The sequence below is a fragment of the Poecilia reticulata genome, linkage group LG9, assembly GCF_000633615.1.
Source record: "Poecilia reticulata strain Guanapo linkage group LG9, Guppy_female_1.0+MT, whole genome shotgun sequence".
NCBI lineage: Eukaryota > Metazoa > Chordata > Actinopteri > Cyprinodontiformes > Poeciliidae > Poecilia > Poecilia reticulata.
In genome coordinates this window covers 4,611,458-4,625,509 of record NC_024339.1, presented here as the reverse complement: position 1 = coordinate 4,625,509, position 14,052 = coordinate 4,611,458, and the positions used below count along the sequence as shown (strand labels likewise).

At 41.0% G+C, this 14,052-nt stretch overlaps 1 protein-coding gene across 1 annotated transcript; it reads right to left on the bottom strand.

The window, feature by feature from the left end:
* Nucleotides 1-14: 14 nt before the first annotated feature.
* On the bottom strand, nt 15-5,420 carry snrnp27 (small nuclear ribonucleoprotein 27 (U4/U6.U5)). The gene is made up of 6 exons (XM_008417685.2): nt 5,229-5,420; nt 3,843-3,975; nt 1,501-1,616; nt 1,322-1,401; nt 467-531; nt 15-166 (listed from the first exon to the last, which is right to left on the bottom strand). Exons 1-6 carry the CDS (start codon nt 5,263-5,265, stop codon nt 112-114), a joined length of 486 nt encoding a protein of 161 aa, XP_008415907.1. The 5' UTR covers nt 5,266-5,420; the 3' UTR covers nt 15-111.
* Nucleotides 5,421-14,052: the final 8,632 nt, after the last annotated feature.

Here is a 14,052-nt window from a genome sequence, read left to right as displayed (position 1 = left end):
TAAAAAAGACTTGCTGTATCACGAGACACATTTAATAGAAATAAATCCATACTGTCCTTGTCCTCCTGCAGGGAGGAGAGACTGGTGGTGAAAAACGAGCTGCTGGCACCTTTAAGCGATGAAGTCCAGCGGCCTGTTGAAGCCTCCCTTTCTGTTCATGTACTGCCTAAAGAAAGAGACGGAGCAGGAAACATGACATCACCACTTCCTTTGCAGCACTTGCACATTACATCACCGTTAGGAGGGTTGGGATCTGCGTAGAAACACCTGCAGAGGTGATTGGCTGCTCTACCAGCAGACCATGCAGCGAACACTCACCGCTAGGCAGGAATGAAACCTCCACGACTAAAACATTTAAAGAGCCAAATACGATAAATACAAGGAGATTCTTAACTCTGCTCTAAAGCTTTACAGTGCTAGGATAATGAGCATTAAATTGGAAATAATCTTATGTGTATAAATGTACCTGTATTTCCTCTTCATGGTAACGTTGACTGCATATGCATTAACCGATCCATCCGTTTTCTTACCCTAGGGAAAAAAAAAAAAAAAAAAAACATTTAGTATCTTTGTACAATAGTTTAAAAATGTCAAAATTCTAACAGTGTAAAAACTGACTTTTACACAGATAAAAATAGGAATTTCCTGTCCTAAACTGGGTGTTCCTTTACTGTGAAATCTTTAATTGCCGACATCCTGCTAGAAAATATGAGACACTTAAGCTGAAGGCAACTTGCAGTTTGTCGAATCTTCAATTTGACTGCACAACGCACTAGAACAGGGGTGTTCAACATGCGGTTCAGGAACTTCGACTGGCTCTTCGGCCCCTCCACAATGGCTCTTAACTCTGGCTAAAATTATAAAGATTAAACTAATGTTTTAAATATAAATTATACAACAAATGCTGGTTTTACCTGTTTTCGTTTCATGTGATGAACTGATTTTCTATGACAGAATGATACTAAAAATACTGGTGATATTTTTTTTTATCAAGTTTAGAAATTATGTACTTTTTACTTTTCATAAATTTACATATCCATCCTCTTTTATGGAAAAGTTTTATGTTTTGTTTATTTGTAAAAATGTCAAATTTCCTGACTAATTTACATTTATATAAATTTTACATTACATTTATCCGAGTTCATAAAGTAATCAAAAATTATCTGGGAAAAAAAAGGTAACATTTGAGGCTTTGAATAAGTCTTAGCTGGACTCAGGGCAGAATACATCTGAAGTTTGCTGCAACCTGCTCTAGATTGAATGTGGGTCAGCAGTGCCTCCTTGTGGTTGTGTGGCAAACAGCAGCCGCTGCTGGACTCACCTTGGTTGAATCAAAGGAACCGAAGCCCATCGTTTTCATCATCTCAATTTCCTCCTCTGTTTTGCCTTGCATATCCTCAGCTGCAGCAGCACAAGGGGAAAAACGAAAACTGTTTTATCGGTTTAACTCCGGGTCAGCATGTTAGCGAACAAACGCATTTCTGCTGCTGATGACGATACCTGAGATCTGAATGGACTTCCCAGGTTTGTCTTTGGCCTCTTTCCGCTCGTCGTCACGCCGGTCCTTCTGCCGCCCAGGAGAGAGGGAGGAGGAGCGATGGCGTCTGGGAGGAGTCCTGTTCGAGGAGCAGAAACACTGCTTCAGGATTTATTGTCACGACGACACACGTCGAAGCAGGAAGTAGAGCCGGGCGCAAACGATTAACTATCCAAACGTTCCTTTTCATTACGCCATTACACAGGACGCCGTGAAAACAAAACAAGACCTGGAATGACATAGGTTTTTTTTTCATGGCGTGTACAGAAAGCTGTTCTATTGTGAGGCGAAACGACATGATTGTTCATGAAAGTGACTTTAGAGGTAAACAAGCCTGTTGACGTGACATTAGAGCTCACTCCATCTGTAAAACTCTCAGACTGTAGGATTGTTTGTTATTCTGAATTTGCACAGAAACCTCCCCATTGTGGGACAATAAAGGACTTTTCTATTCTAATAATTAAAACTGTCAAATAATGACGGTTTTAATGATTGCCATGACCCACACACACAAGCAGTAGGTACATTTTCACAGTTATAGTGAAGTACGGGGAGGGGAGAGTTTGTACACCACTGATTTCAATGAAGGTCTGCCATTTCTATTGAACAGACATCTCATCTGTGTGAAAGATTGTTTTTAAATAAAATAAAAATAAATTTAAAAAAAATCACATTGTATGACTTAAGTAAATTGCATTTCATCGGATAAAAAAAAGTGTTTGATACAATAAAAAAATATAACTTCAATATTTGGTGCAGAAATACTTGGACCTTAAGGAGGCGGTGTCACTAAATGTTTTTAAAGGCCGCTCTCAGGAATCATCTGTAAGCCTTTCAACTGAGGAATCTTTTAATTGATTCATTTATGACGGAGTTATCTTTTTCTGTGAATGTTCTGTAACCTCTGTGTGCTGCCAGGCTTCTCTTGTAAAATACATTTTTAATTAAGCCTTTAACAACTCCGGAGGTCAGACGTTTCCTGTAGCTCTTGACCACTGCAGCAGAGGTTTTGGCTCCACTCCTCCATACAGATCTTTCTGCTTTCAGGGCTGTCGCTAGACAACGCAGATTTTAAGCTCCCTCCTGTCCACAATCTAACGATGCACAGCCACAACCAGCCTCCTTCTAGTCCTCCAAATAGTTCTGTTTCGGTCTCATCTGACCCCATGACCTCGAGCAGCTCTACATTTTTGTTCCTGGTTTTCATAGACAGCTCTTTGGTCTCACATGGTGGAAAGCCTGCAGCCTGATTGGGTGGACAGATGCAATTAATCCAGGTAATGGGTGAAGGGAAGAACTGCGTCTTAAAGATGAACTAGCAGGTCTGAGAGAGACAGACTGTTTTCTGCTTGGTAGCTGATCCAATGTTTATTCCATTAAATTAAAGGCAAGTTAATTGTTTTTTTTTTAAATCATACAATGTGATCTAGATTTTTTTTAGAGTCTGTCTCTCACCAGCTTTGTTTCCGTTACAAATGTCTGCAAAACTGTCGATATTCTGCTAATGTAAAAAAATAATAACTTTGGAAATTTGGTGTTTCCATTAAATAAGAAATGCAATTAAAATCACATGTGAATAAGTTGTTTCATCGATAAATCATTAAAAAACATGCCACACCATTGTCCTCCTACCACTTCCAGTCTTCTTCTTTGTCTTTTCCGCCAGTAGTAACATCCAGTTTGTTGATCGTGTGACTCGTGATGCAAAAATAAAATGTTTCTACTGGAGTTTAGTGAAAAACACTATTTTGGATACAGCCGAAAAACCGCATCATTCTAGTGCAAAAACCTTTTATAAGCAAAAAACAAACAAACAAAAAAACAACGGGATTTTTAGTGGAAAATTGCTCGTTTTCCATTAAGGTAATTTATTTTCGGAATTCCGATTGTAAGGTGAATGGAAACGCAGCTTGTGTTGAGGAGAAGCTATGATAAATATTCCAGAACTCTGCAGTCTCTGTTAGCAGGAAAACTGGAAATATCTGCGGTGAATCAGATCATCGTTTTCCCCACTTTAATCTATAGATACCTGGACTAACAATGTTTGGAACGTTAAATATGTTCATTTGAAAACTGTCTGATTTAAAGGTAAGCTGAGCAGATATATCCTATTTTCCAATTAACATTTCTACTTAAGAAGTGTATTGATAGAAGATCTACATAACTGTCTTCACTCTGTGCCCTCCATACCAGTTTGACCCCTTTGACTGCCGGCATATTAATACATTACAGTAAAACCAGCTTCATGTGGGATTATCTACCCATCCCAGCGACGTATTAAAACAATCTCGACTGACGATCTCACCTGGACCGTCTTCTGTGCGGCGAGCGTGAGCGAGATCTGCGGCGGTCTCGGTCCCGGTCCCTGGAGCGAGAGCGGTCCCTGTCCCGCCGGCGCCGCTCGTGTTCTCGTGAGGCCGAGCGGGACCGTCTTCTCTCTGGCAGCAGGAAATGACATCACGTCAGGAACTGGGCCATTTCTTAAAGCACACTGGTAGCAAGGAACGGTCATTCTTTGCAAACATCGACCAGGTGATGGTTTATCTGCCATGTCCACGTTGTAACAGAGAAACTGAAGGAGTTTTTATTCAGCGCGTCATCAAAGGCTCAAAGTAAAATCTTACAAACTAAAATTTAACAAAAAGGTGTTTGCTTTCCAAACTAGTCATTGTTGTAATTGTCTGCTTACAAAAGCTAACAAAAGTTAGTAAAACAGAATGACAACACAGAAAAAGTGTCATTTTGACCTCACGTTTTCAGTCTTCTTTGAGGTCCAACCTGTTGATTCTGACTTTCTTTTAACACATAAAAACTCAACTGTTTAAACGGTTTTCCTTGACCAATTAAATGTATTAAACATTGGCAATAAAATAACACTGCAAGTTCTTATGAAATGATCAGCTTCAGCGTATGTAATGAACAGAAAACACATTTAATTAGCACTACTTGACCTGTAGGCCACTGCTCTGACAGGATATAGCAAAAATTGGCTAGTTTTGATTAATCATTATGCCAATATGTGAAAAATAGTTATTCAGTTCATATCTGACTAAAGAAAAAGAGAAATCAAATGACAGTGTAGTAATTCCTTTCAGCTTAGCTTTATTTGACAGATCTGTTTTTGTAGCTTATCTGAAGAATGAGAGGAGATCGCTTTTTAATTATTCTTTTAAAAAATAAACAACTATAAAATTTTACAATAAGTTATTCTAGGGATGGTTACAAGTGGTTACATTACTTCTAATCACTGGATATTCAACAAATAACAGTGCGCTCCTTCAGTCTTGTAATGAAAACAACTTCCGACTAATCTATTATTAAAACTACATCTTTATATCTGGTCGAGCAGCTATAATAAAACTACGTGATTTCGGCTGACGGAGTGCAACTTTAACCGAATCTGACCAAATAACTCCCAAATTTTCATATTCATTTCAGAAAGCCTAGCTTTAGCTTCAGCAGCTCCAGACGCTCAGATCTAGAAGCTTCTACAATCCTCCTGAAGACTCAGTTTGCTCAGAAGGTTTCAAAGTAGACCGATATTATTGTAACCCAAGTAAGCACGTTAAAATACCCGCTAATTATACACCATAAAGGAAAAAAACGGCATTATTCGGAACATAACAGTTGAAAGTAATGTAAGCTAGCGCTACGTTAGCTACCTAGCAGTAAAAGTTTCGCGTCTTCTTACCTCGTCTCGGGGGTGTTCGGCTCCTGCTTCGACCCATTTTTCCAGCGGCTAAAATTTGTCTTCTTTTATATAACCAGTGGTTTAAAGAAACTATATTCTATAAATAACTAAGAAGAAAATAACATTTGCGTGAAGCTAACGACAGCTCTACGTCGGCTTCTGCTTTGTCCCCTGTGATTGGTTGCGCTTTAGAGACTTCCTCTACCTTCCGTGATGCAGTGCGCCCTCTATCGACCTGTATGACCGTCACATTTCGGTAGCTTTGGAAAAAAGAAAAACGAATGAAGCGGGACTCTAAATAAACAAACAATCAATCAAACAAACAAACAAACAAACAAACAAACAAACAAACAAACAAACAAACAAACACACAAACAAACAAAAACAAAGACGCGGAATTAGTACATAACAATGACATGATTATAGCGAACTATTACACAAGTGTGAAATGTTCCTGTATGTTGCACCTCGACCACACACTTTTACTGTTTACAAATGTTCCAACAAGGTTTAGATCTGGAATCATTACAGAGTTTTAATTTACCCGCTTCATAACCCGGCTAAAATCAGTTTTGATGTTTGGTGTCACATGTCTGACCCAAAATGTCAAGTCACAGTTAGAAAGGCTACAAGGTGAAACGTTTTATGGTGAAAGGAGAAAGCATTTAGCTGTCTGTGAACAAAAAAACCAAGTGTTTGGAGCGGTCAAGCAGAGCGCTCCAAACAGTCAGGCATGGTGATGGCAGCATCATGATGCAGGGTTATTTTGCTAGATGAGGTAAGTGAAGAATAAAGAAATAGGACTGCCATCAAGTTATTCAACTTCTTTTTTTCTTCTTCTTCTTCTTCTTCTTCTTCTAGAGAACAAAAAAGTTATTCAACTTCACCTCAAGACAAGAGTGTTTTATTAAGTATACACATTTTATTTTCCTGTATTTGTCCAAATACAGTAATGCAAATTAGGATCGTGGTCTTTCCTAAATTGAACAGCAGGGGGAGACAGAGGCCATGTTGAAATATGACCCTTAAAAGTCTGCAGTATTATCGGCTTTAAGGGTCCACCATAACATTTCAGAGGCTTTTTTTTTCAACCCTGCTGTCTTGCATCAAACTTGACATTCATTTCCAGACGACTGGCTTCAGAGGAAAACCAAAACACGATATCATTCTGCATTTATTCAAGAAAACAATCCTTCATTTAATCCGCCGTTGTTGACAAACCATTTATAGTGGTACAAATCACAGTTTTCTGGGAGCCGCAGGAATCAGAGCAGTCATGTTTCATTTGGCCCGGCAGGATTTGAACTCGCTCATTTGTGTGGCAATGCCAGGCTAACAACCGAGAGAGCCCTGACTCCTTAAACGGCCGCGGCGCTTTATTTTTAGGCATCGGCGGCCCTCCTGAGAAATTTACAAAAGGGACGACCGGAGCTATAAGCCCAAGGTGCTGCTGTGGCAGCTCTGTGTCATGCATTTTAAACGTGGCTGGAGGGGGGGTGGGATTGTAAAAGGGAACAACGGAGCAAGGGAAAAGAAGTTTGTCAGAGTTCATTAAGTATCAAGGGAACATTGCTGGAACTGGCAGAGTAAGCCGCGCCGGGGCCCTAGTGCCATTAATCACGACTGACATGAAACCAGGGGCCAAGGGAGAGGAGGTGGAAGGAGGGGAGAAGGCGGCTCTGCCAGAGACTCTGGTTGTGATTATAGAATGCGGTCCGGGCAGCTCAGGCCAGGGGTGTTGAAGGTAAAAACACGCCGCTGCCAAGACCGTAAAGTTCAGCTAACCTCTCACAGATCACCCTCACATAATCACAGGTAGACCACGAGGAGAGACATGTGACTCTCCAAACCTCTAAAAAAAACATGACAGGGTAATTGCTGAGGGGATGAAGTTAGTATTTCTGGGTCTCAGAGGTAAAGAACTGCAGGAGCTTCTGGTTTAATAGCGTATACCGACGGAAAGCGAGAGGGAAGTGCGGCGCTAGTCATACATCTCTGTCGCCTGCCTTATTTTCTCCCCGCATCCCCCGCTTGAATTTTTTTCTCTATTTTTATTTTTTATTTTTTCGCTGGCTCGCCACACCGCTGCTGCCACCCTGGAAGACGAAATAAATGGGAGAGAGAGAGCGGAATGGAGAAAAGAAGGAGGAAAGCTTGTGACTCGTGAAGTTGGAGGCCTCTGTTAAGTGCCGTGCTTGAAAGCCCGTCCAGCCTCATTAGCTGTCAGTTGTAACAATACCGAGCTGGCAGCGAAGACTGCTCCCAGTCTCGGTGCCATAAATCACCGACTGACAGGGCCCAGACAGGGCTGGGAACCAGTGCACATGCAGGACTAGCTCGGGCTGCTCTGTCTCCCTGTTGTTCTTTTTTCTTTCACCTTCGCTCTGTTTTTCCACAGCTCATTCTTTTCTCCACTTCGCTCCGTCTCTCTCGCTCTCTCTCAATCTGTCTCTATCACACGAACTCACTACACACAAAAAGATGTCGGCGGACAACCTAGAACACATGTGCTTGCATATTTGCCTTATGCACCAATTTTTGTGAAGCAGGCAAAAGAGGTTTGGACAAGTCTGTCATATTTTTTAGTGGATGATATGTATTTACTGGGTCTGGATATGTACTCCTGTGCTCCCCCAATCACTTCTCATGTATACAGTGTAAAGAAAGACATGTCAAAAGGCTTAATATCTAAAGGGTCTAATGCATATTTCCATGTTCTATATTTAAAACTGTAGCAGGTCTGACTCTACAGCTGGGTTTGCTATTACTTGTCAGGTCCATGTGACACCATTGCAGAAAATCAGTCAAACTAAAGCTGGACTAGTGAAGGTTTGTACATCCGATCATTTTTACACAAAACGTACAGCTAAAACGTACGTTCACACCAGACCCGTTGTTGGTTTAAAAATAACATAGCTTATTTGCTTATGAGAGGCAGAGAAATCATGTTTGTACATTCTGTACTAAATGATGGACGTCACCCAGGAGACCTGAATAGAGATGGTCAAGTTTATTTCAGCTTTGAGTGTTTGATGTCTGGGTGTTTTTATGGTAATGTGTATCTTTCAGATCAAACTCAAGAACACTTTTGATCATGTTTCACATTTTATTGTCTCATGTACTGTGAGGCGCTGGTCTTGGTTTGGACTTGGTGTTAGCCCCGAATAGTCTTGATTTGGTCTCTGTCTCGATACATTTTAGTTTTGGTCTCGACTTGGTTTCAGGTTTGGTGGTCTGGACTACAACGGGTCTGGTCAGTGACTAAGTATAGCTTCAAAGTGACAGCAAACTTATTGTTTTGGTGAAGCCATCAAAAGGCCTTGATCTCTACTCTGTGTGTGTTTGTGTGACCACGGCAGACTACAAACCTGACTCTGTTACACCAGTTACATAATGAGGAATGGGCCACAATTCCCCCAAAACAGTGTGAGAGATTTCTGAAATTCATAAAAAGAAATTTGACCAAATGTGAACGAAATGTCAGAATGACACTTCTGAAAAGTTGACATTTAGAAAATAAAAATATTTTTGTGATCCTAACCGACCTAAAACAAGAAATGGTGAGTCTGATAAAATAGCTGTGTCAATTACTGTGTCAAGAGTTTTTGACACAGGATGGCTGTTCACAGCGCAGGCAATTTCAGGTAAGCTTCACGTCGAACTGGCGCATTACATACATTACAGACAAATGTTAGGGACTGGGTAAAATGTAAAATCTCACAGTTCACACCTACACCAAGCAATAATTTTCAATAGACCCTTTGTACGCAGCGAAGCGTAGAACAAGAACAAAACCGTTAGCCTGGTTTTTATCAGGCTAACGTTTCACACTGGACGCCCTGGAGATTTCTCTGTAAAGACAGATAAAAAGGAAGCGGCTCCCATCACAGAACAATATGTGATTTTCGCATTAAAAGCAGCATTTTTTTTTTTACTGTCACAAGAAAATGGAAACACCAAAGTGAACAGCTTCAGTGTAGGGAATTAAACCGTTCCGTTACAAGCCACAGGTCAGAGTGGGACAAAGCTTTCCAAGTTGTCTAATTGAACTCCTGACATGAGAAGTTTCCCTGTACAGCTCCCAGTGAATGTCTGAAACAGCATATGAAGGATGTTATGGTTTGCTTGCAGCCACGTGGCCAAGCAGGAGCGGTAGCCGGCTGCCAGCGTCACTTACGGTGAGGCGTGATGATGTATGTGGCGCGCATGGAAAGGAAGGAAGTACAAGAACGCAGGGCTGTGGGCCATTAATCACTGCTCTGGGGCATGTGAAAACACACACGCACACACACCTTCACATGCACACACACACACACACACACACCCACGCACGCACTTTTCCTAACCCTAACCAAAAGTCAATTCACACCTTAGTCCTAACTGCAACCCCTGACCCTAAAACAGGGTCATTTCCAAGAGGGGACCTACAAAATGTCCCCTCTTCAACGGTGAGTCCCCTGTTGGTCAGTGTAAAATGACACGCATGTCCCCTGTTGGATAGTTACACATGAACACACACACACACACACACACACAGTTGTGAGGCTTAAAGTGTCACTAACACAGTAAAATCACTTACATGATTTAAAAAGATGAAGCACTGAGCTTTTATTCTGTGTACACAAAAACTTTTAATAAGTATTTCGGGTAATTCCAGAGTGTCGCCGTTTTCGTCCTTAGTAACTGGGTCAAATGCCGGCGCCATCTTTTGATGTAATCAGAGTAAGTCAAACCGTTATCAACTATGGCTGAATACACAGAAACGGAGGAAGTTGTGAGAGATTTCAGCAAAGATTTGATTGATTTATCTTCAGTTTTGGAAGAAGAGGTTAGTTGGAGTGATGAAGAAGAGGGAGCTGGTTCTCCTGAAGGACTGCAACGTTATTTTTTTGAGGCAAATAGTTCAGGAAGCAACGATGAAAACAACGTTTCTGTGGAGGAAGGGTCAGACAGTGAAGGGCTGTCGCCTTCAGATCACTGAATGGTAATAAACCGATCTATGTAATATACACCAACACCAATATATAACAATTTAGCCTAAAAGACCTGAAAACAGTCTCTTTTTTTATTTAGCTTTCATTATCTTTAATGGTTACACGATACCAAAAGAATCACGACTGACATGAACAACTCATTGGGACAAATACAACAGAAATCTGCCTCCCAACCCAGATGATGAAACCTGTCACCGGATGTGTGTGTTTGTGATTGAGTGTATCCGCTCGTGTGTGGGTGGACATGGTAATCCTGTGAAAGTGCTCGGGTTGGCCCAGGGCACATGCCGCTGCAGTACAGTGAGCCGCATCGCTGGACCGCGGGGGTGTGGGAAAGCGATCGCTGCCGACTTCAGAGGGAATTGAGGAAGAATGGGGAAATTGCAGACAGATCGGCTTAATGGCTGCGCTGAGGGAAGAGGTTGTAGGGGCCAACAGCTGCTAGCGATCCATCCGGACCAGCCTGGAAAGGACCACTCGGCGATGATGACGTGTTCACCTTCCAGGAGCCCAGTGTGCTGGGGCTTTCTGTCAGAGGTCTGTCCGGTAAAAGTTGGTTTTAAAATAGAAAGTTCAGTTTGGTTTCTTTTTGTTTCAGAATAGTGAAAACCTTACTGTGCAAGTCAAAAATCCTGGGAACAAAAAAAAAGCCCCAGCGCAGTGTAAGAGACTCTGTAAAACGTTCAATGACAAATAGGGCTGAACGATGTGGCTGAAAAATGATATAATTGTTTAATATCAGTCGGTATTAATAATTATTGATTAGGTTTTTTGTTTTAAATACTGCCAAACTGGTGACCGTTCTTGTTTTATCCATAGTTTTTAAGCAGTCAGGAAGCACAGTGGTGCAACCTGAAACTGCTGATGTGCCAGTTAACTCAACAGGTTGTTGCTAGGTAACCACTTAGCAACTACTAGGTGGTTGTTGCTAGGCAGAGGAAAGGAAAATCCTACATCCTCCAGAATGCTTTAGGGTTCCGGATCAGAGTTCAGTGAAATTATTGATCATTTTATATGACATATTATATGCTGATATTGATCACATGCCTATTGTGATATTGTTACTGATTTTATAAGGGGCTTGTTGCTCCAATGTCTGAATAAAACGTCAATGCCTTCTCTGATTGGCTGATAAATGATGAACGCTAACACCATGGCTGAATTATGGAGATATATATATATATATATATATATATATATATATATGATGTAACTGTTTACATCTGTTGCCACCATTTCTATTAATGATTTATCACATGACCAAACGTATTCACATGTAATTTTAATTGTGTTTCTTGTTTAATGGAAACACTGAAATTGCAAAATTGTGGGGTTTTTTACATTAGCAGAATGCTCAAAGTTTTGCGCGTTTGTGTTCATCAGCAGTCAAAACACAGCTACTGATGAGACAGAAAATCAGAAAATCAATTAAAAAATACTATCCTTTTAAAACAGGATTATTGTAACTTGAATAAACTTTAATGACATGAGAATAAGTTGAATAATCTAGCTGAAAAACAGAAAACGGTAGAAGAAATGAAAACACACTAAAGCACAGCCTGAAATTTTACTATGACTTTCCACTAACTTGTTCACTGTAGAGCAATATGTGGGTTGCTGACCATGTTTGAATTCTGCATTGTTCTTCTTTTTCTACCTGTCGCAAAAAAGCAAACAAATTGCATCCCCAAAACGTCAAACTTTCCCTGACGGACGCCAGGCTTAATTTGAACTATTAGCCAGACCTGTATGAGAAAAGGTGGATAGGTCCAACACATTAACGTGTGATGGACATCGGTTACCGCTCAGGAAAGAGAGAAATACCGTTCATTCTGCTCCAATCCGGTCTGGGTGGAGGGATATTGGGAAATGACAGATGAAAACCTAAGTAGTTCAGGACAGCAACTTGATTCATTCTGGGCGTAGCATCGATTTTTTTTTTTTGCTGTTGAAGTTCAATCATGGAGCCAAAAAATAAATAGAAAAGAGCCTCGGCTAACCGTCTCTGGTTTGTGTTGTTGATTCGTCAGAGCAGAGGGTGAAAGCTGATGAGGTGAATTTTCTCCCGGCGCTCTGATCCTCACCTCCTGTGGTCATGTGAACAAGCAGCCTCCTTTTACCCTCCTACGTCCCCCCCCAACCAAGCGTGTGCGCGCAAAAGTGCAAGGTTTGCCCTCATCCATGTACACACAAACCCCTCCTGACTCACACCCCATAACCTCACTATGGTCTTACACAGCAGGCCTGCCATAAATCAATGGGCAGGATCATGTCTGCCAGTTAGACTAAACAAGAGCATTTGTGAGGATTTGCTCTCGCTCATTAATCATCCTGACAGCTTGAAAAACACATTTCCCCTTTAATGACTGTATTTGGATAATCAGCTCGGTTTCCCTCTGCCTGGCTCCCCCCCTCTACCCCCGGTCCTCATGTCCCCTCCCCAATTTCTTCCTTTTTTTTTTCTTTCTGGCCTGAAGCACATTCACAGTTATGTGGGCGTTTCACTTTTACAGAAGACAAACAGGGAGGAGGGAATGATTCAAAGAAGAAATCTTTAAAGTCTGAAAACAAATTTTTTTTCCACCCTCACCAAAGCGCAAGACACGGGTTAATATGAAGTACCTTACAAACATACTGACTGCGATTCCGTTACAGACGGCAAAACTTTGTTGACATTCCGCTAATGTCGAAAAAACGAAAAAACACCATTTCGTAATTGCGTTTGTTTCCATTAAACAAGACACACAATTAAAATCACGCGTGAATAAGCTAGTTCATGAGATAAGTCGTTAAAAACATGCAGCGTCATTGTCCTCCTACCACTTGTTTTGCCATTAGTAACATCCCGGTGTTGATCACGTGACTTGTGTGAAAAGTGCGAAAAGTGTTTCCGTTGGAGTTTTGGGAAACACAATCATTTCTATGCGGCTGAAAAACTATCCTATAGAAAAATGTTTTTCAGCACGTCATCGCAACAATTCTCCTCTGTTACATCGTTTAGGAGCGTTGGACTTAGAAGTAGTTCCATGATATGCTCCAGTTCACACCACAAGTTTGTATCCGGCTGCCACTGGTTTAGACACACCGCTAATGCAAAAGTTCAACATGCCAGCCTTTCTTAGATCTGACAGCGTTTTTTGGGCATTCTTAATGCATGTACAGACATGCTGTCCATGATAAATATCTGTTCAAACCCAAGAAAGAAGTAGAACTCAAGAGGAGCCAGATTATTGATTAAGAATGACTTGAGGTTCACAAAATTTCAAAGTGTTGGAGCTTCAAATTTAAGTTTATATATGGCTACGACTGATTTAGACAAACAGCTGCTAATGCTAAAGTTCAACATGCTAGCCTCTCAGCTCTGACACCATTTCTGTCAGGCATGTTGCAAAGGCATGTTACGATATGCATACGATACGCAATAAATGTTTGTTGAAACCCAAGAACGATGTTGAGCCTTCATTGAACTCAACATGAGTAACATTATGGATTGAGGATTACTTGACTTTGAGTTCACAAAGTTCCTGTGTTGAGACAAGGACAGCGATGTCATAGTGATGAAATCTTTTGAAGTGGTTGACTGACAGTAGAGAAATTGTTTCAGTCCATCAAGAGAAGGCTTGTATATATTCAGGTTAGCTTATGTTATGAGCAAAATGACAGGACATTGTTGTAATTAGAGGTGTTTAGGGCACTACAATGTGTCAGCAAGAAAGTACAAGGAAATACACAACTATCCATCCATCCATCCATCCATCCATCCATCCATCCATCCATCCATCCATCCATCCATCCATCCATCCATCCATCCATCCATCCATCCATCCATC

Bases quoted from the DNA above. Each gene is read 5' to 3' on its own strand.
- snrnp27 (XM_008417685.2), bottom strand. From the start codon at position 5,265: ATGGGTCGAAGCAGGAGCCGAACACCCCCGAGACGAG. The intron at 3,976-5,228 runs GTAAGAAGACGC...TCCTGCTGCCAG, and splicing joins CCGAACACCCCCGAGACGAG to AGAGAAGACGGTCCCGCTCG. The intron at 167-466 runs GTACATTTATAC...CTCTTTCTTTAG, and splicing joins ACCATGAAGAGGAAATACAG to GCAGTACATGAACAGAAAGG.